Below are 19,610 nucleotides of genomic sequence, written 5' to 3'. Positions count from 1 at the left end.
TCGCCCCGCCCCTAGGACTTGGTCCCGCCCCAAGCAACTGCCAATGCCCGCCACCCACAGATGACAGACAACATTTGAGTTGTATAAATCATCTTTAATGGAGAGAGCATGGAGTGGAGACCCTATCATCCCCTGGGAGCGAAGCCAGGAGAGGGGGTGGGGCCTAAGGGGTCTGTGTGGGTGAGGGGAGTAGGCACCCCTCTTGCAACAAGCCAGAAATAGAAAGAGCCTGAGGAAAAGTGACTTGCCTCGGAGCCTGAGCCCTTCCCTTTATGGTCTCCTGTCTACCTTGCCCAGGTCTGGAAGCCACTCAGAGTCTCCCTCCTAGTTGACTGGTGGGTTCCTGATCTTTTTCAGGCCTGCCCCTAGCTCTCCATGCTGTTCAGAAAAATCTAGTCAGGCCCCTTTTGGGTACCTAAAACTTAGCTCAGGTTATAGCTGTAAGGTAAAGCAAATTCTATTCAGTTAGAAGCTCTGGGGATATATGAGGTCTGGAGCCCAAGAAGCCCTCACCCTCCTTGGCCTGACTTCTACGGGAGAGGGGTTAAACTTATTGCTGAATTGGGGTCTCTGCATGGGGGGGAGGGGGGGAAGGTCAAGGCTGTGCCCTGTTTGTTCTTTTCATTTGAGATCCATTACCTTAAAGACCTCAGCTTTAGAAGGGACCCAGAAGGTATTCCTGTGGAGGTAGCTAAGTGTCCATGTCCCTACAACCCAGGCACAGCCAAAACATGCCATGGTTTGGGCCCCTTGGCCATCCCAGCTTCTCTACTATGAGCCAAGGATTTCTTCCCGGACTCCTCTGCCCTCCTTCAGACTCCGTTTCCCTGGCAGGATCCCAGCTGAGCTGGAGGAGCTAGAAACTACGTGTAAAAATAATGTTAGCATTCTATAGGAAGACTTGAGTTTTTAGAAAATCTAGGAAAAACAAGAGGTGTTTCTTGATTCATCAACAAAGCTCCCCATGAATCAGAACTGGGTTCTTTCCAGAGCTCATCTTTCACAGGTATTACTAGAGAAGGTAGGAGGGTGGGTCTGGAGCTCACTCTATATGGGCATTTTTTTAAAAGATTTATTTTTATTTATTTATGATAGACATAGAGAGCGAGAGAGAGAGAGAGAGAGAGGCAGAGGGAGAAGCAGGCTCCATGCCAGGAGCCCGACTCAGGACTCGATCCCAGGACTCCAGGATCACACCCTGGGCCAAAGGCAGGCGCGAAACCGCTGAGGGTTTATACAGGGATCCCCTCTATATGGGCATTGATACGGCTATAGAAGCCCAGGTTCCATCCTGGAGGGAAGGGCTGAGAGTCGTGGTCTATGTCCTAGAGCTGATTCAGAAGGAAGTATGGCTCTGTATGTGTCTAGAACACTGTGCTCTAGAATTGGGTGTCTTTGGGATAAGAAAGTTAAAACTGTGGTGATCTGAGACTGTTCCTAGTTCAGGCCAAGGCCAGCAGCTGGACAGGGCTCAAATCCAGCCTCTCTCTACTTGGAAACCGGGGGTCCAGCTGGGTCAAGGACAGAAGCCTGATGGATCCAGAGCAGAGCCTGGCAGCATGCCAGCATCCCAGCACAGAGCCTTAGTGCAAAAAGGGCCCTGGCTAGGATGCCTGGTGTTCCAGAATCTCTCCAGAACAAGGCAGAAGGTGGAGTGGGGCAAAAAGGAAATTAATCCTGAGCTCCTGTAGGGCTATAAATCTATGGCTCAGTGGCAATGAAAAGGGCATAGTGCTCCCGGGATGCACTGAGCCCAGCATGGGGAGTGTTTGTGTCCTGGTTCTTTCTGTCAGTTTGGGAACCCCCCAGCGCCTTCTCAGGAAAAGGCTTTTGCAGGGGCTGTGAGTGTGGAAGGAAAGAAGTGATTGGCCAGGACCATTTTCAGACATCCCCCTCTCTGAAATCCCAGGAGCTGAAGCCTGGAAGAGGCGAGGGGTCACAGCCAGCCCTTGGCTCCTGCAGGATAGAACATCTGCTGGGGCCTGGCTGCTCAGGGCATGGGTGGTGGCGGCAGGGCTGAGGGCAGGGCTGGGAGCAGGGCTGGGAGACAGGCTGTGGTGGTGGCTAGCTCAGTGCAAGTGCAGGGAGCCTCCAGTCCACAGACTACATTTTAGGGGGCAGGGGGACTGGGAGGTGAAGTCTCAGGGACACTGTGGAGAGAAGGCTCCCGGTACATGGCCACTGTAAAGGGAAGAGAGAGGAGCAGGAAAGAGAATTAGGCACAGAGAGATCGAGAAGGAATCAGAGGCTCAGAAAGGGAGCCCTTCTCCTCCCCCCATCCTCTGCGAACCTCAACCCACAGGAGGAGGGCTCCCCAAACCCTCAAAGGCCAAAGTCTTCTTAGCTTGACTTGTCATAACAGGTGTCCCCCCCCCCACCATAAGACAAGCAATATACCAAGGTTGTGACAAGGTGTGAACATACACACAAGCTTCGTGCTTGTGAACAAGGAAAGGATCAACAGGTGTCCTCTGTTAACGCCTGTGGCCTCTGACTTGTGTGTCTGCTCAATGACCACATCTAGGTCAGCACCCTCCCATGTGGCCCACCTTCTCTGGCGTCCATACTCACCCTCCAGGAGCTTGGGCACGAAGTGGGCGGCGGCCTTGGTCTTCTTGACTCGATTTCCCTTCATGACTCTGCCCTCCTTGTCCAGGCCCAGGTACCAGGCCCGGCCAGAGCGGCGCTGGCGATAGAGAGCAGAGGCGTACAGGACATAGTAATTCTCAAAGACGCATTCCTTAAAGCGACACTCAGCTGTGAAATGTGGCTGGGGAGACAAAGACCCAGAGAGGCACACACAGAGAGACAAAAAGACACATCACTGGACAGAAGGGAGCCCTGGGAAGAATGAGCCAGGACAGAATCAATACATTTTGGGCTGGGAGGGCCCACTTCTCATGCCACGCAGAAACTAGGAGAAAGGGAGCATGGGGGAGAGTGTGGTCACCCCCCCTACCCCATGGAGGGTTAGAAACCAGATCAGGGTGGTGGTGGTGGAGCAAACCCCAGGCCACTCAGCTTCATCATCTCACCGAGCTATAGAGCAGCCCCTCTGCATTCATGGCCATGTAGTGACCCAGCTTGGCACTCTGGATGGTGACCACACGGAGCCCCACGGGGATCAAGTTGAAGTGGGCTGGGGGTGGAGAGAGGCGGTGTCAAGCCCTGGGGCCTCAGACCCCCAGCCTGGCTCCCCACAGCCCAGTTCTAAGGCTTCCCTTAGGGGGCAAAGAGCCAGAGAAAACAGCACCTGAAGCGGGAACAGGACGGCCCCTTCCTAGCCCCACTCTGTGTCCCTTCCCACCCAGCAGCAGGGTTCCCCTCTCACTAAAGGAGCTGGTGTCCTCTGGGGTGCCCTGGATGCTTCCGTCAGGATTTGCCTGGAGGTAGAAGCCCTGGCGGCAGAACAGTTTGGTGACAATGCCTTTGAGCTGAGGCTCTGGAGAGAGAGATAGAGAGAGAGAGATTCATCTTTGAATATGACATCTCTTCCCCAGAAACATTCCTACACTTGGCGGGATCAGAGGAAAGAAAGAAGGGAGAATGGGAGGGGAAGCCAAGGGTCCCAGGCCCCCAGCTCTCTGACTCTCTAAGCAGGCTCTCCTCCACCTCTCTCTGCCTCCGGAGGAAGCCCGGGTGTGGGTCCTTGCCGCTTCCTCTAACCCTCAGCTTTCAGTTTAATTTATTGAAATTTATTTAAATGGCTTAATTCCTACTCCACAGCTCCACCAGAAGTGGGGGAGGGGAAAGGAGGGGAGAGGAAGGGGAGAGAGCCTCCAGGAAGCAGAGGATGGAGGGAAGTGGGCAGGACCGCAGAAGGGACAGGGGGCTAGTGACTGGGGCGGAGGGGCGGGGGGCGCCTCCTCAGAAGTGGGGACGGGAGCGGGCCCGACGCTGACTCAGCACCTGCTGCTGCGGCTGCCGCTCGCTTGGCGCGGGCCTTTGCCTTGGCCCAGTGCCGGCCTGTCTGACACTGACCCATCTGTCTGTCTGTCAGTCTGCGGGCTCGCAGGGGCCCGGCCCTCCGCGAGGCTCGGCCCCTCCCCTGCAGCCAGGTAACCCGCCGGAGGTGGGGGACGCTCCGCTGCACTGAGGGGGAATGGGGGAAGGGGGCCGGGGAGCTAGTGAGGCGGGCGGAGTCACGTGGGGGCCGGGGCCGGCTCCGAAGGTGGGCTGCGGACCGTACCACCTCGGAGGGCCGGCGGCGGGGGGAGGAGGGCACGAGGGGGCTACCCCTCGGGGAGCCGGCCGCAAGCGGGAGCCGGGCCAGAGGGACTCCCGCCGCCCGTGCCTGGACGGGGACCACGCGCCAACCCTCACAACTCTCCTCCCCTGCCGCTGGCTCCCGGCCGACTTCCTCGTACCCCCTCGCAGGTGGTACGACCCCCCAGTCTTCGAGCGGGTCTCTCGGCCCGTGCTGGGTCTGAGTTCCTCGTGGCGGAGGGTCCCCCGAGCGTGTGCTAGGGGGTTTCGGAGTCGCCGGGAGAGGGTGGGTTCTGGGGGTATGGCCGGCTCCCCTCTTAGAGCGCAGGTCACCGAGGAGGGCGCTCGGAGGGGCGGGCTGGCGAGGTGGCTGCAAGGACACCCAGGGGAGAGCTGGGGAGATTGGCGCCCAGCCAGGCGGGCACGGCAAGCAGGAACGGAGACAAGGCGTGGAGGAGCGGGAGAACCGGGGCGGGGGCGGGGCTGCCGGAGCTGCAGAAACCCTCGGGGTGACCCAGGCGTCCGGAACCCCCAGGCCCCTCCGCTCGGCTTTGAAAGAATCGCGAGAGCCAGCACGTAGGCAGAGGACGGTGGGGGTGGGGACTCCTGCGTTGGGTGGGGGGGCGAGCCGGGGCCGCGAGCCTCGGGAGCCCGGACCTAGCCCCTCAAAGCTTTCCCCTTGTCTTCGACAGCAAGGAGACTCGGGGTTATGGGCAAAAGAGAAGGGAAACTGAGGCACCGTGTGGCAGATACTGTGTGGTCCCGGCCCACCCTCCTTGACTTTCGGGGACCACCCCCTCAGTCGGGCCCCATCCTTCGGAGTCCCTGGCCTCAACCTCCCAGGCGGAGAGACCCCAGGCCCGGGGACCCCGCTCCAGCCACTCACCAGGGCCGCGGTCCGGCCGCGCGGGCCGCCCCCCGCACAGTCGCACCTTGGACAGCAGGATGAGGAGCTGCTTCTGGCAAAGGGACTTGGTGCCGCGGGGACACACGCGCCGCTGCGCCGACACCGGCCGGCTGCCCCCCGGCTCGCGGACCTCCCGCTTCTGCCGGATCAGGCTACTGGCCAGAGCCGCCATGGCGCCCCGGGAGGAGACACCCCCAAACTGGCAGGCGCCCGGAGCGCGCTGGGCTCCTCAAAGAGAAGCCCGCTCACCAGGGCATGCTCTTGACGCTGAGGTCCCAACTCACCGCCTCACCCACAGGACCCGAGGATAAGCCCCAGGCCTCCCCACCCTCCAGCCGCTGGCTCCCACCCTTGGGCCCCGTTCTAGCTCCACTCTACCGAGCAGCCTGTAAATCTCTGTCGACCCCACCCTCGACTTTTGGCCCCTACCGAAAATTACTCCCTCTCCTGTTCTTTCCTTCCCCGTCCCCAGATCCCTTAGGCGAACATGAAGACCCTCAAAATTCCCAAGATGTGGTTCCACTACCCCCAGGCACCTTTCCACCCTATTTTGGGGACCTGCACTGCCAAAATCCACTCCTATAATCTAAAGGGTTCAAGTCCTTAGCTTTGAATATATTAGCTCAACCCCATCCCTATTGGGGCACTGTCAATGTGAGGGAGGGACCCAACCTTCGTGCCTTTGCCACCCTCTAAATAGAAAGGATCCTCCACTTTTTTTCCAGTTAAGTCCCCCAAAACTATGTCTGGGAAAACCCAGGCTGTCCCCGTTCAGCGACTAGGGGTTCCTGGGCCCTGTCTCTGGACAATACCTTGTTTTCACCAAGTCACCCCCATTTCTAGTGGCACATGGTACAGCTGCTGATCCCCTTTCCTCACCTTGTTACCCTCCACTCCTTTTGAAGTCACCTCCAAATCCACCCTTCCCAGTGGATACACCAGGTGGTTGTCTGGAGGGCCTCTGTCACCTCGAAATAAGGAGCATCCGTTTTTTTGTTTTTGTTTTTGTTTTTTTTTTTTCTTTCCTGATTGCCCCTTAATTTCCTCGGGGACAGCTGGTGCTGTTTAGATCCCACGCCCCCTCCCAGAGGAGTGCACCCACGTTATTACCAGTTCCCGAATGTGAACAGGCCCCCTACGAGTCAGAGTGCATCAGAGCTTTCTGCGACAGGGCTTCTCATCTTCCCCGGGACAGCCTAGAGCACCCCCTCTTCCTTCCCCGACGCCCCTCGACCTGTCCTGTCTCGTTGATCCGGCGACGGGTGGCGCTGGCTTCTGTTCCAGGCTCCTCCCTCCCTGTCCCTCGCCAGCCGAGCTTCCCCCAACGCCGGGCTAGGCGCCCCGGACCCCCAGGAAGGAGGAAGGATGTCTCCGCAGAGCGCCCGGGTCCGGCGAAGTCAGAGCACTGGGCCGGGCGGCTGGTCCAAGCGGCGGCAGCGGCAGCGGCAGCGGCAGTGAGGAGCTGAGGCGGCGGCGGCGACAGCAGCTCCCCCTCCTTCGAGAGCCGGCCCGGGGGCGGGGCAGGGGGCGGAGACGCCGGGAAAAGGGGAGTGCAGCCCGGCGGGCGGAACCCCAGGGTTCCTCGGAGGCCGGGAGTGGGGACGGTCTCGGAGGCGGGCGGAGCCGAGGCAAAGCCGCCCGTCTTGAGGGTTCAGAGGAGGAGACAAGGAGGTGACTCCACTGAACGGAGCCCTAGATGGGAGGGGAGGTTGGGCTTCGGATAGATGGAATGGCGGACGTTGGGAGAATGGAGAGAGGGTCCCTCCTGCCCGGCTTGGGAGGGCAGAAACGAATGAGGTTAACGGGGTAATAACGGAGTAGGCGAGGGTGGTGGTGAGAGCCAGCCCTGGGCGCAATCCGGCCCTCTCAATCTCCGATTTTGCGTGAGCCAGATTGATCAGTCCCGGGTCTCCACACCTTCCTTCTGCGTCTTGTCAGCAAATATACACCCCCACCCCTTCCCAATTGACTCCTAAGAGAAAAGACCAGAAAAATTGGGGAAGATGGTTGCCAGAGGATGCGCCGGGCTGGGAGGTGTGCTGGCCGCAGATCTGAGTAGAGATGCCAGAAATGGGACGACCTGGGCCAGGAACGGGGCAGGAGGATGGGGAGAAGCCCCGAGGAGGCCTTCCGGGCTGTGCTCTTCGGGCCCAAGGCACTCAGCGCGTGACCTCGGCGAGGGGTTAGCAGCCCCCACCACATCCCGCTGGTCAACAGAAGCACTTGTCCACGCGGGTAGGAGCAGCGCCTTTAATGGGCCCCGCCTCCGACGCCGGCCAAGCCGCCCCCCTTGCGTGCAGCCTTAGCCTCCTCCACCGCGGCACGCAGGGCCCCAGCAGGGTCCCCGCGGAGCCGGGCCAACGCCCCGAGCAGCGCGGCAGCGCCGTCCCCCACGCGGAGCTTTCGGCCGCTCAGAAAATAGTGGGGCAGTGTCCCGGCCTCGAGCACACGGCCCAGTTCATCCAGCAGCCCGAGGCAGCAGGCGCCCGCGTTCTCGGGCCGCGCGAGATAGAGCGCGGGCAGCCGCTCGCACGCCCAGTAGAGCAGCGTCCGCAGGAGGTAGGGCGCCGCGGCCCGGGTCCCGGCCACCAGCGGGCGCAGCAGCGCCTGGGCCGCCGCGTGCGCCTGCAGCAGCGGAGCGGGGATGCGCGCCTTGAGCGCCAGCTCCTGGCGGGCGAAGCAGAGCTGCCAGCCGCAGGCGCCCGGCGGCTCGGTGTGGCCTCCCGGCACCAGGTAGAAGGATGCCGACTCGGAGGCCAGCGGCCCCGCCCACGAGTGGCTCCGGGCTCCCTCGGGCCAGCCGGCCACGGACACTACGGGAATTAGGTCGAAGAGCAGGAGGTGGCGCGGGGGCCCCGGCGTCGCCAGGAGGACGGTGGTGAACCCCGCGTGGCGTGCTGCGTGGACTAGACGTGGGGCCCCCGGGACCGGGAACAGGGACTCTGCGACCGCGGCCAGTGAAGCGAAGAACCACGCGGCCACCTGGGCGGGGCAGAGTGTGGGCCACGCCTCCCAACGCTCCGAGGGCCAGGGGATGGGGCTGACGACCGCTGCTTTCCTGAGGTCACCATTCAGGGTTTTCAGTGGGGTGGAAAGCTCCAGATCGATTACATCTTGTCCCTCTGGTCCAGATGATTGATCCAAAGACACAGTTGGCTCAGGCTCAGTGCCATCGTGCGGCTGGTCTACCGGGCTTTGCCGGTCCTTGGGACTTTCTTCGCTTTGGGTTTGGTGGACTGAATCACGTCCTCCTGGGGCTGGGGGTCCCAGGCAGTCCTGCCAAGCCTCGCGGACTGAGGTTCCCCGTATCTGCTCTGGGAGGCGTAGCCGCGCGAAACAGGACTCCGCATCCAGTTGCAGCTCCTGCCCAGTGCCGTCTAGCGAAAACACGGGCACTAGTAGTGTAAAGCCGGCATCGTAATGAGGCCCCCGGATGTAGGGGCCTAGGGGTGCAAGTCCCAGATCCAGGGAGCCCTCGCGAATCCCACCACGAAGCAGCAAGAGCTCTGCTTGGGGAGGAAAGCGCGGGTCCCGACGGTGTACGAGACCTACAGGATAAGACGGGTTCGGGAAGGCGTGACTCAAAGCCCGGGCGGGGTGGGGAGGGGCTGAAAGCTGCGAGCTCCCGAAGGCAGGGAGAGTTACTCACCGAGCAAAGAGAAGACAAAGTCCTTGGCCCGGAGGAGGTCTGGCCCCGGCTTGGGCGCGTCACTCCAGCTTTCCTGGACACCCAGCTCCTGGATCAGCTGGGTGAGTTCCTGCAGCTGCGCCCCGGAGCAGAAGTCTATGTCCGTGAGCGGCCGGGCTGGAGCTGGGGGCGGCGGCCCCCACCAGGGCGCACTGCCCCAGACCGCGGAAGCCATGTGGTTCAATCGTTTGGGGGCCAGGGGGACCACGGACCGGGCGGGGTGGGGGGGGAGAGACGTTTAGACGGCCGTTCCTCTGCTGCTAAAAGATAGCCGGCGTTCCTCTCTTCCCGAGGCCGCGAGAGTGCCCCAGGCACAGTACGTCAGTGGGTCTGCAACTGAAGGGCTGTGAATAGTCTTGAAAACGAACAAATAAATGCTTCCTCCGTCGTCGCCTTTTACTCAAATGCTGGTCCCCGCCCCCAAGGAGCGGCTCACCTGACTCAGCAGGTGTAGCCCTTCCTACGGGACGTGAGAGCCAGTCTCCGCCGCCGCCCCTCGTCTCCCTACCCTTACCTCTTCTTCGGAAGAGGCTTGTGGTCTGCGGCTGCCCTCTTCGGGATAGCTGCAAGGGCTGGGAAGGGAACGGACCGAACGATTCAACAGGTAACTTCTTCCTGTAGCCCCAAGGCCACGCTCCCAAGTTGCGGTCACGCCCCTTTCTGGCGCCGGGGGGTGGTTCCGGACCCGCCCCGCCTCCCGCCGGAGCCCGGGCCCTCTCCGCCCCGCTGAGATCTCGCGCTGTCCTGGGGGTTGTAGTTTGTCTTCTGAGCTGCCGGGGCTTTCAGGCCACGCCCTCGCCTCCTTTCCTGTTCCGCTGAAGTAGTGCCTGATGGAAGTTGTAGTTTCTATGGAGATCGCCTGTTCTCTGGCTTTCATGCCCAGGTCAGCCCCGCGCAGACATTCCGTGGGGTTGGAACAAGATGGATCTGAATAGCAACTAATAATGGGAGACATGATTAGGGGCCTCCGCATCTCGTGTGAGTAGAAGAGCCCCGGTCATTTAGATCTAGGAGAGGGTTCGGCCATGCCATCATTAACTTCATTTTAGAGGTGATACTGCAGCCTGCAAAGGTTGCACATGGTAGATCCGAGACAGAGAGGCATTGGAAAGGGGCTCCCAGCTAGGCGGGGAGGCATCTCTTTGGAGTCCCTGTCAGGCACCGCCTAGTAGGTGGTGACCCAAGAATAAACCTCTGCCTCAGGGAAGGGGCATACATCTTGGTGATGCCCACGTCAGACACACAAGCGCTGGCAGGGACACACTTTGGGATCTGCCAGCTCATGCATGGACACAGAAGAGTTATCAGGACTGAAAATCAGGTCCAGGTGAAAGGAACATGATTAGGAGAAGGACATTGCTTTCAGTGATCACTGCTGTCTGGACACAGCTTTAGCTCGGGATGAGACTAGGAGCCAGACTGAGAAGATGGAACCATAGGAAACCAGGGAGGCTCACAGATCAGACCCATCCACTGCTAGACCAGGATGTCTCACAATCCCTTCCCACACCCCTTCCCTACTTCCCAAGCGAGACAGGCCTAAGTCCATGGCAAAGGACTGCAAAGGAGGGGACTCCCAGAATCCAGAGCTCAATTTGGGAAGCCCTGATCTCAGGGGTTTCTAGTCACTGTCGAAGAAAGCTATTTTCCCTTAGCAACTTCCAGCCCCAAAACACAGCCCGGAACTGAGGAGGCAGATTTCCATATACCTGGTTGTGACACAAGAGACCAGATGGGGAGAACTGAAGGTTGGGCTCATTCTCACAGTCTGGGGCATCCCTGCATCTTCCCACCTCCCCAGAGGGTGGTCCCTCACGCACACACACCCTGGGTTCTGTGGGAGTTTTGAAGGTGCTGGGTTTGAGTGACAAGGAAAAGGAAAGTTTCTCTAAACTCTAAAGCGTTGCTGTCCAATAGGATTTTCTGCAATGGTGGAAGTGTCCTTAATGTGTGCTGTCCAATTTGGTAGCCACACATGGCTATTGAAGACTTCACATGTAGATAATGAGACTGAGGAACAGAATTTTAAATTTCCTTTTTTTGGGGGGCACCTGGGTGGCTCAGTGGTTGAGCATCTGCCTTTGGCTCGGGGTGTGATCCCGGGGCCCTGGTACCAAGTCCCGCATCACACTCCCCACAGGGAGCCTGTTCTCCCACTGCCTATGTCTCTGCCTCTCTCTACGTGTGTCTCATGAATAAAAAAATCTTAAAAAAATTTTTTTTTCTTCTTTTTCAAAGTAGTCTCCATGCCCAATGTGGGACTTGAACTCACAACTCTGAGATCAAGAGTCACCTGTTCTACCGACTGAGCCAGCCTAGTGCCCCTACATTATATTTAATTTAATTTCCATGTTAACAACCATATTTGGCTAGTGGCTACTGCATTGGGCAACGCAGCAGTAGGCCTTGGGGATGATGGGTTTCACCAAGCAGTAATGCAAGAGCAGCCGGGGCAGGGCTAGTACGAGTCCCCATCAGGCCCTGTGGGTGGCCAGCATTAGGAATGGGGCTGGGGTGCATGGGGTCCTCAAAACAACCACAGAACACTTCTATTGACTCTTTATTCCAGATGCACCTTTGTCCCCTCTTTTTCCAAGTTCCGCATCACACACTGATACCCCCACTCCTTGGTCTCCGGTAAGTTGCTGGATGCCTCTTGGCGCATGCGCCTGGGAGACAGAGCTTCACACTTGTCCCTGCCCACCGCGAACTGTCTCTGGCGAGCATCAAAGACCACATGCCCTACACGGGTGCCTGACCCAGGGCAGTAGGGCTTCCAGCTGATTTTCGGAGGCACTGACATCTGGCGATAGTTCTGGCAGGCTGAGGAAACTATATCCACAGGACGGTATACCCAGTCTTGGCTACCTGCTCGCCGGGAGGACGGCTGTAGCTCTATCAGCACAGGTACCTCGGAGAAGGTTTGCAGGTCATTGTAGATCATCACCTGAGGCTTAGTAGAGCTGGAGTTCTGACTAATGGGGACAGAAGTCCAGGGGAGGTGCTGTTCCACATCCTCCTTCTGAGGGGCTTCCTCAGGTACAAATGACTTCATCAGGCTCAATGTTGACTTTGGGTTCTGAGGTTGACCCAAGACTTGGACTGAGTCAGTACCTAGAACAAGGCCTGGGTTCCTGTGGTGGCTGGGATTCGGGATGAGGCATGAATCCTTGTGGTGGCCTGATTCCCCAATAGGGCCTTGAGTCTCGGGGAAGCGATGGTCTTGGGTAAGGGCTGAGCCCTTCTGAGGGCCAGGATCTTGATTCATTCCTGGGTAGTTATGGAAGTTTGGGTCTTGGGTATATTCTGGGCTCCTGTAAATTCCAATGTCTTGTGTATGGCCACATCTCCTTTCGACTTGAGTGGCTGATGCAAAGTTTGGATTCTTATGGAGATCAGACTCTTGAATAAGGCCTAGGCCCCTGTGGACTCCAGATTCTTGGAGGAGGCCTGAATTCTTATAGTCTCCTGAGTCTTGGGTAAGGCCTGAGCCCTTATGGAGACCAGAGGTTTGAATCAAACCTGGGCTCCTGTTGACTCCACAGTCTTGGGCAAGGTTTGGGCTCTTCTGTGGGCAAGAATTTTGGGAAAGGCCTAGACTCCTAGAGACTCCCGGCTCATGGACATTACCTGTACTCTTATAACCTCCAGAATCTTGAGAATGGCCTGGGCTATTATGGAGACCACTTGTTTGGGAAAGATCTTGACTTTTATAGAGTATAGCCTCTTGGTTTTGTTGTAGATTCCTATAGACTCCAGAGTTTTGCATAAAGCCTGAGCTCCTCTGAATGTCAGAAGTTTGGGGAAATGGTATGTTCCTGTGGAGGCCAGAAGGTTGGGTAGGACATGGGCTCCTAAAGATAGCTGAATCTTGTGTAGGACCTAGGCTCTTTTGGGGGCCAGAATCTTGGGTAATGACCAGATTCTTGTGAAGTCCAGAGTCTTGGGAAGGGTCTTGAGTAAGGCCTGGGGGCTTGCTTAGACCTGGATCTTGAACAAGGCCTGGGTTCTTACAGAAGTCTGGACTTGGGGTAAGGCCTGGGTTCCTGGCAACTCTCAAGTCCTTTGAAGGGCATGAAGTCCTTTGGAGGCCAGAATCTTGGTTGAGGCCTAGACTCTCCTGATGTTCAGGGGTTTGGGGTTGGATCGGGGGTTGGAAAGTCTTGGAGAACTGGGGAGGGATGGGGAACTGGGAAGAGGGGACAGTTTGAGAAGATGTGGAGGTCGGGGGAAAGGCAGGGGTCTGCATTGAGGTGGAGGGCTTCTGGTGGCCGGAGGGTTGATGAAAGACAAAGGACCTGGGAGACAAGAGAGGCAGAGACAAAGTGCAAGGTGGAGGAATGGCGCTCAGTGAGCTCTGGGTACTGGTTGGAAAATGAAAGCAAGGTTGAGAAGGTGTGGCATCCTTGGAGGAGACCAGGAATTTGGGGTAGACTGGGGTCTGAGAGTCTGTGTTTCTCCTCTCAGAACTGCAAGGATGGAAGCTGAAATAAGGGAAGGTCTTGGGCTGTAAGAACTTGTCTTTGGCATCATTTGAGATCTTCCATTCCACATTCCCCAACTCTAGGTAACCCAGTACGGAGCCTGTGGAGGGCTTGGCACTGTCCCCACTATGGTGTTTTAACGTTGGCTCAGCTGTATCAGAGCCACACAGACCCTGCCCCTCTTGGGGCCTGGGGAGGGTGCCTCCGTCCTTTCTGGAATACTCAGAGTTTGGGGGAGGGCACACATGGCACAAGTTCTGCTTGCCCCTACGGGCATTGTAGACCACATGGCCAGTGGAGAGGCCTTGGCTGAAGGCAGTCAGGGTAGAGGGAATAGGAGTTATGATGGGGGTATGGGTGGTGGCAGAGATGGGAACTGGGACAGGAGTGGTAGTCAGGGTCATGACCAAAGCTGGGGCAGGAGGTGGGGCAGGGGCTGGGGCAGGAGCTGGGGCAGGAATCCTGGCAGGGGTAGACATTGGAGGAAGGGCTGGGGCAGATGTGGGAGCAGGGGCCAGAGTGTGAGGGGCATGGGTATAGGTTAGATGAGCATGGGACAGAGTGCAGGCTGGGGCATGGGCTATTACATGCTCAGGGCTGTGACCCAGGGGATGGGCTGAGGTGTGCTCAGGGCTGTGGGTCTGGGCAGGAGTGTGCTGCTGAGTGTGCTCAGGGGTGAAGCTTGGGGAGTGGGTGTGCGCCTGGACTGAGGTAAGATCAGGGACGTGGACCTGGGCGGGGATGTGCTCAGTGGCATGGGCTGGGGAGTGGGTCTGGGCTTGGGGGGTGGTGTGCTCTGGGGAACAGGTCTGGGCCTGGAGAGGGTTGTACTTGGGGGCTTGGGCTGGGGAGTGCATCTGTGCCTGAGGGAGCTTGTGCTCAGGGGCGTGAGCTGGGGAGCAGGTCTGGGCCTGAAGGGTGGTGTGCTCAAGGACATGGGCTAGGGAGGAGGTCTGGGCCTGGGCCGGGGCCTGGGCCTGGGCCTGGGCCTGGGGGGTGGTGTGCTCATGGCGATGGGCTGCGGAGCAGATCTGGGCCTGGGGCTTAGTGTGCTGGGGAGTGTGGGCTGGGGAGCAGGTCTGGGTGTGGGTGGTGGTGTGCTCAGGGGTGTGGGCCAGGGAGCAGGTCTGAGTCTTGAGGGTGGTGTGCTCAGGTGTTTGGGCCAGGGAGCAGGTCTGGGTGTGGGTGGTGGTGTGCTCAGGGGTGTAGACCGGGGAGCTGTTCTGGGTCTGGGCCAGGACATGCTCTGGGGCGTGGTCTGGGGTCTTGGTCTTGCTCTTGTGGGGCAAAAGGAGAGGGGCCATATCCAGCTTGCTCATCCTGGGTAACTGGGAAGGTGCCTCGTGCCTGGAAATAAAGGGGGTCCGGGCCTTTAAAACCGGGACCTGAGGGGCCTCCCCTGCTGCCCCCTCCTTCCACAGTCCCCAAGGAGGGCCCAGGGGAGCCCCAGCATGTCCACACTGAGGCGGCATCCAGCAGCACCCAGAAGCCTTCTCTTCATTCATATCTGGTACCCAGGAGTCAAGGTGGTTAGGGTGCCCATGCAGGAAGCCCGGGCGGCGGTGGAAGCGAGAGGAGACCCCCGAGCACATGTTCTTGGTGTCCATGGAGCAGCGCACGCACATGGGACGGCTGCCTACGCAGCTGGGTTGCTTGTCTGCCGGGAAAGGCGGGATGGGACCAGGCCTGGGTTCCTGAGGGCCGGGGAAAAGGGGACAGGTTCCACACCCCCCCTTGAGGCTGGAGGGTGGGGCCCGCTCACCTTTGGGGAAGAAATGATGGAAAAGAATCCGCAAGGAGCTCTTCAGGTGCCTCCAGAGCTGAGAGAAGCAGGGGAAGGGGGAGCCCAAGAGTGGGGTGAGCCCCGAAGCCGCCTGTTCAGCCACATCCCAGCAGCCCTCCCACCTCAGCCTCTTCCAGATCCCGGGGCGCCCCCAACCCTGTTGCCCGGCCACCGCCCTGACCAGAGTCACCACATTGATCCCCACGTTGAGCAAGATGAAGCTGCCCAGAATCAGAAGAATTGAGTCTCCTAGGTCCTGGCACTTCCTGGGGTTGGTGCCAGAGCACACTTGGGCTCCGTGGTGGGCTCGCTCACCCATGGCTGGGGGTCCCAGGATTAACTGGGCCCCCTGGCCCCCACATACTCACTAGGAGCCAGACTTCTCTGGTGCGGGAGGGGGAGAGGGATGGGTCATAATGGGGTGGGTGGTTGGGGTCACAATGAAGGTGGGTAGGAAACTGGAGGGCCTGTGATGGTCTGCCCTGGGAACTGGGAAGATCTGGCCTCAGAGCCCCGGGGGAAGGCCTGGCCCATTCCAGAGCCCTGGGGCTTCTTCCTGCCCTCCTGGCTCTGACCAGACACTGGAATCTGACCTCACCGTGTCACGTGGGGCTGAGCCTCTGAGCCCACGTTTCGAATTGGGGATGGGGGGCAGACCCCCAGAGCCAGTGCTCAGAGACCAGTGGCTGAGGATCTGCAGCCTTCAGATCTTAGAGCATGGTGCAGGACCCGGGGTGGGGGTGGGGGGACGGCCGTGCTGGTGGGATGGTGGGTCCCCATGGCCAAGAGGAGCCTCATGCCAAGGAGGGACGCTGGCTTCTTGCTTCAGGGAGCCAAGGGCCAGGGCCCAGGCTGGCAGGAGGAGTGCCACTCCCAAGCCACAGAACAGCACAATGTTTCCTGGACTCTGCTGCTCTTTATTCTTCTCTCCAAGCCCGACCCTGCCACCCGCGTTCCCCGCTGGTCAGTGAAGCTTCCCGGTCCGGCTCCTGTGCAGGGAGGGCCTGGAGGCCGAGGTCGAAGGTGGAGGCAGAGAGCTGGCCCTCGCTCGGCTCTCCTGCACCTGTCGCTTCAGCTCCAGGCTGTCGTACACCTGGTAGCCTGCATTGCCGCCTGGGTTCCTGCTGAGCGGCATGAAGGTGGGCTGGGCTTGGGGGGGCTCGGGAGCCTGGTCGGCAGACAGGGGCTGGGAAGAGTGGGGGAGCAGGGCCGAGCTGGGGGCTGGGGCCCGTTGGTATGAGGTCTCACCCAATATAGTGAGGGAGGCAGAGGCTGTTAGGGGGTGCCGAGCGGGTAGGGCCTCTGCCCATTCAGCCGCTCGGCGCCGAACCTCGTGGGGATCCCGGGAGCTGTAGCCCAAGTGGCCGGTGGATGGGTGGGGGCTGCGGTTGGGCTGGCTGTATGCATGGCTGGGGAGGCTCCGCCTGTGGGCCTGTGGAGAACAATGCTCCCGGGCCTCGGGCCGGGAGCCCCGGGGCACCAGGGCAAAAGGAGGCTCAGAGCCCTCGGTGCCCCCCCGCCACTGGTCCCAGGAGTCATAGAGCAGCTGGGCAGCCGAGGTGTAAGGGCTGTACCCTGTGGGGGCCCAGGAAGGGTTTGGGGGCAGCCGGCGGAGGGGTGGAGGGGAAGAGCCCCACTGTTCAGCCTCCAGATTGCCCCAGATTCGGGACTGGGAACAGTGGGGCCCATAAGACTGCAGCCTCAGTTCTGACTTGGCCTCCACGCGCTTGGGCAGGCGGCGCAGCTCAGGGGAGAGGTAGAGAGAGGGAGGTGGCAGGCTGGCCAGGATCCCCCCCTGGCGGCCCCACAGCCCCAGATTGGAGGGCAGGCCCCTGTGCTGGTAAAGCTCTCTCCAGCGCCCCCAGGGGCACTTGGGGTGTGGGAAAGCCAGGTCATCCTCCTCCTCCAGGTAGGAGTCCAGGTCTTCCCCATCGAAGAAGGGCACGGGCCGCAGCTGTGACATCTTGCGGCTGTGATGGTGGCTATGGAAGCCTGAGCGGTTGTGCCGGACGTGCCTCCCGTTCTTCAGCCCCCACTGGTGGCTGCAAGGGTGGTGATGGTGGTCAGGGCCGCGGCGGGGGCTGGGGCGGCGACTGCGGGGGCGGCGTCGGCTCTGGGGGTGTTGGCAGCAGCAGCGGGAGTTGTGACGGAGGTGGTAGGAGGAAGAGGAGTAGCAAGCAGGCGGGGCCATCTTCACCTCTACAGGGTCCAGGGTGCAGTGAATGTGGACATCTTGGGCCTTGGCTGAGAATTCTTTGGGGGAACTTTCACAGGCCTTTAAGATTTCATCTGGGGGTGACAAGAGTTCATGAAGCCCCAAGGCAATTGTCAGAAGATCCCAGGGTGGGGAACCCTGCAGCCTGGGTTGTGCTGATGGCATCGGGGGATGGGGGGACCCCTACCTCTCTTGCTGCCATACTTACTTTTCTGATTAATCCAACAGATCACCTTCTCTAAGCCATTCTGGAGCCCGTGCCACATCTGGGGGTAGGGTAAGGTGGGAGTGAAGACCAGGGGGCTCTCAATCCTTCCCGCCCCTACCCCTACCTGGCTCCCAGCCAAGACCACTCCTGCAGGTGGAGGTGGGCCCCCACCCTCAGCCTTCTTCACCCCTGGGGCGGTCCCCCGCCATCACTGACCACAGTCACCACGTTGATCCCAATGTTGACAAGAACGATGAGGCCCAGCAGCAGGAGCAGTAAGTCTTCAGGATCCTGGAGATGTTCTTGGTGTTGGTTGCAGCACCCCACGTTGTCATACCAGAGCTGGTTTTCCATGGTGGGGGGGCCCTAGGGCCGCCTGGGCCGCCGCACCCCCCCACCAGCCCGGACCACACTATACTCATCCAGGGACCTGGGGACACCTACCAGCTGGTGAGGGTGCTGGGTCATAATGGGGCACATTGCGGGGAGTCACAATGCAGAGGTGGCAGGTCTTTTATCTGCTAGGCTCTGCCTTTCTATGGTCTTCGCTGACCTTGGCTGCCCAGATAGCCCGGAGCTCAATCTGTCCCTGTCTCCACAGGGGGGGCTTGCTCAAATCAACACCTGATTCCTGATTTGAAGATACAGTAGCTATAGTCTTAAGATGGTCTTCTTCGTAGTGACTGAATCATTCATAAAGAAATTTCTCCATTTCATTGTTCTTTTTTGAGACATTAAGGCAGCTTGTGGGTACTCTGCACCCATGCCTACCTGGGCCAGCAGCTAGGGTGACAGCAAGAGTCCCCTCTGGGGTCTTCCCACTCTGCCGTTCCCTCCCTGGCCTTCCTATCATAATTCCTCTAGTGCCTATCCTCCCCACCCCTTCCTGGCAAAGGATTGCAGCCCTATGTGGTGTGGCCACCAAGGCCAGAGCAAGGCTGACTTCCACCACCCAGGTGCTTGCCACCCAGAATGTGCTCCCTCTCCTTCCTAACTACTGTCCTCCCACTGACCTAGCCCTCCCTGTTGGAAAACTGTCAGCTCCCTCCTTAAGAAAACCTCACGAGATGCACAACGCACAAAATAGATGTAATTGTTGATAGGACGAAAGGAGCCTTCGTTCTGAAGCAGATGCATCACTGGGGTCTGTGGACGTGGCGCCCTGGGGACCTCGAGTCATCTGTTTGCACCGGTGAGCAGCTTGGCAGAAATCAAGGAACAGCCAGTGCGCATTTCCCTTCGAGCCTCCAAACACACATAGTAGGTGCTCAATATGTACTCACTGAAGGGAATCAGTCGACTTAAAATTATCACTACCGGTGCTTGCATATAAGGGAACAGAGAAGCAGGCTGATTCACAAAAGGCCTGTCTTTCCACATTCCAGGAATCCATCTGCTACAGAAGGTGGGGTCCAGTTCCTTCGGCCCAGGCACACTCACATGGCTTCTCACTCCCAAGTGCACACGTGTGTGGACATGTGTACACATGGGTGCATGCCCATGTGTGATGCCAACTATCTAGGAGTAGGGTAGGGTCTGTGTATCCCTGCTGTCCATGGATGGAATATTCTGATGAGTTCACACGGCAGACTGAGGAAGGTGAGGAGTCTGATGGGCCGAGCTAACTCAGTGCCCAGAGCGTCTGAGACCATGAAGCTGATGCCTGGTGTCTCTGTGACCACGAATAAGTCACTTGCCTTCTCTGAGCCTTAGTCTCCTCATTGGTGACAGGCAGGTACTAATCAGAGGAGTTGAAGTCACAGAGGGAAGCCCTTGAGGATGTGCTTGGGGTTTGCTCCTCTGCTCCGACCCTGTACCTGCTCATGGGCCCTGGACTGGGGAATTGCGAGGGCCTGGATGCCCTCACACTCCACTAGCCCCCCTCAAAGAAACCAGGGCTTAGTGGAGAAGCACACCACGCCTTGTGGCTGCAGCCCAACTCCGGGCTCTGGCCGAAACCGGGCCACCAAGGGGCTAGGACCACGGGGCTGCTGGGATCTCTGTTCTAGCGCAGGTCTGCCGGAGGATCTGGAAAAGGATTTGAGTGTGGGGCTGCTTCAGGCATGTAAGAAAACATGAGAGTGCCAGGTGGGAACCTCGGGACCCAGAAGGGGCTAGG

The 19,610-nt window shown here is 59.2% G+C and overlaps 4 protein-coding genes across 5 annotated transcripts; all 4 read right to left on the bottom strand.

The window, feature by feature from the left end:
• Window positions 1-76: 76 nt before the first annotated feature.
• On the bottom strand, window positions 77-5,287 carry FGF11 (fibroblast growth factor 11). The gene is made up of 5 exons (XM_041771417.1): window positions 5,093-5,287; window positions 3,332-3,442; window positions 3,036-3,139; window positions 2,572-2,770; window positions 77-2,181 (listed from the first exon to the last, which is right to left on the bottom strand). Exons 1-5 carry the CDS (start codon window positions 5,283-5,285, stop codon window positions 2,111-2,113), a joined length of 678 nt encoding a protein of 225 aa, XP_041627351.1. The 5' UTR covers window positions 5,286-5,287; the 3' UTR covers window positions 77-2,110.
• A 2,068-nt stretch (window positions 5,288-7,355) lies between these two features.
• Window positions 7,356-9,549, bottom strand: TMEM102 (transmembrane protein 102). Of its 2 annotated transcripts, XM_041771415.1 has the most exons (3): window positions 9,316-9,549; window positions 8,763-9,137; window positions 7,356-8,661 (listed from the first exon to the last, which is right to left on the bottom strand). In XM_041771415.1, exons 2-3 carry the CDS (start codon window positions 8,974-8,976, stop codon window positions 7,364-7,366), a joined length of 1,512 nt encoding a protein of 503 aa, XP_041627349.1. In that variant the 5' UTR covers window positions 8,977-9,137; window positions 9,316-9,549; the 3' UTR covers window positions 7,356-7,363. The 2 variants fall into 2 exon arrangements, with proteins under 2 accessions (XP_041627349.1, XP_041627350.1); XM_041771416.1 differs by having other exon boundaries at window positions 7,356-8,490; window positions 8,763-9,548.
• Window positions 9,550-11,361: 1,812 nt separating this feature from the next.
• On the bottom strand, window positions 11,362-15,387 carry SPEM3 (SPEM family member 3). The gene is made up of 3 exons (XM_041773011.1): window positions 15,250-15,387; window positions 15,048-15,105; window positions 11,362-14,942 (listed from the first exon to the last, which is right to left on the bottom strand). Exons 1-3 carry the CDS (start codon window positions 15,385-15,387, stop codon window positions 11,362-11,364), a joined length of 3,777 nt encoding a protein of 1,258 aa, XP_041628945.1.
• A 645-nt stretch (window positions 15,388-16,032) lies between these two features.
• Window positions 16,033-17,845, bottom strand: SPEM2 (SPEM family member 2). The gene is made up of 3 exons (XM_041770404.1): window positions 17,708-17,845; window positions 17,492-17,549; window positions 16,033-17,357 (listed from the first exon to the last, which is right to left on the bottom strand). Exons 1-3 carry the CDS (start codon window positions 17,843-17,845, stop codon window positions 16,033-16,035), a joined length of 1,521 nt encoding a protein of 506 aa, XP_041626338.1.
• Window positions 17,846-19,610: the final 1,765 nt, after the last annotated feature.

This window comes from Vulpes lagopus, chromosome 10 (assembly GCF_018345385.1).
Source record: "Vulpes lagopus strain Blue_001 chromosome 10, ASM1834538v1, whole genome shotgun sequence".
Classification (NCBI taxonomy): Eukaryota; Metazoa; Chordata; class Mammalia; order Carnivora; family Canidae; genus Vulpes; species Vulpes lagopus.
Note: the sequence above shows the minus strand (reverse complement) of the source record. Positions and strands in the feature narration are given on the sequence as shown.

Bases quoted from the DNA above. Each gene is read 5' to 3' on its own strand.
- FGF11 (XM_041771417.1), bottom strand. From the start codon at position 5,285: ATGGCGGCTCTGGCCAGTAGCCTGATCCGGCAGAAGCGGGAGGTCCGC. The intron at 3,443-5,092 runs GTGAGTGGCTGG...CTCTCTCTCCAG, and splicing joins GCGGCCGGACCGCGGCCCTG to AGCCTCAGCTCAAAGGCATT. The intron at 2,182-2,571 runs GTGAGTATGGAC...TTCCCTTTACAG, and splicing joins CGTGCCCAAGCTCCTGGAGG to TGGCCATGTACCGGGAGCCT.
- TMEM102 (XM_041771415.1), bottom strand. From the start codon at position 8,976: ATGGCTTCCGCGGTCTGGGGCAGTGCGCCCTGGTGGGGGCCGCCGCCC. The intron at 8,662-8,762 runs GTGAGTAACTCT...CTTATCCTGTAG, and splicing joins CTTTGTCTTCTCTTTGCTCG to GTCTCGTACACCGTCGGGAC.
- SPEM3 (XM_041773011.1), bottom strand. From the start codon at position 15,387: ATGGGTGAGCGAGCCCACCACGGAGCCCAAGTGTGCTCTGGCACCAAC. The intron at 15,106-15,249 runs GTCAGGGCGGTG...TGCTTCTCTCAG, and splicing joins GGATCAATGTGGTGACTCTG to CTCTGGAGGCACCTGAAGAG. The intron at 14,943-15,047 runs GTGAGCGGGCCC...CTTTCCCGGCAG, and splicing joins CCATCATTTCTTCCCCAAAG to ACAAGCAACCCAGCTGCGTA.
- SPEM2 (XM_041770404.1), bottom strand. From the start codon at position 17,845: ATGGAAAACCAGCTCTGGTATGACAACGTGGGGTGCTGCAACCAACAC. The intron at 17,550-17,707 runs GTCAGTGATGGC...CCCTACCCCCAG, and splicing joins GGATCAACGTGGTGACTGTG to ATGTGGCACGGGCTCCAGAA. The intron at 17,358-17,491 runs GTAAGTATGGCA...TGTCACCCCCAG, and splicing joins CTGTTGGATTAATCAGAAAA to ATGAAATCTTAAAGGCCTGT.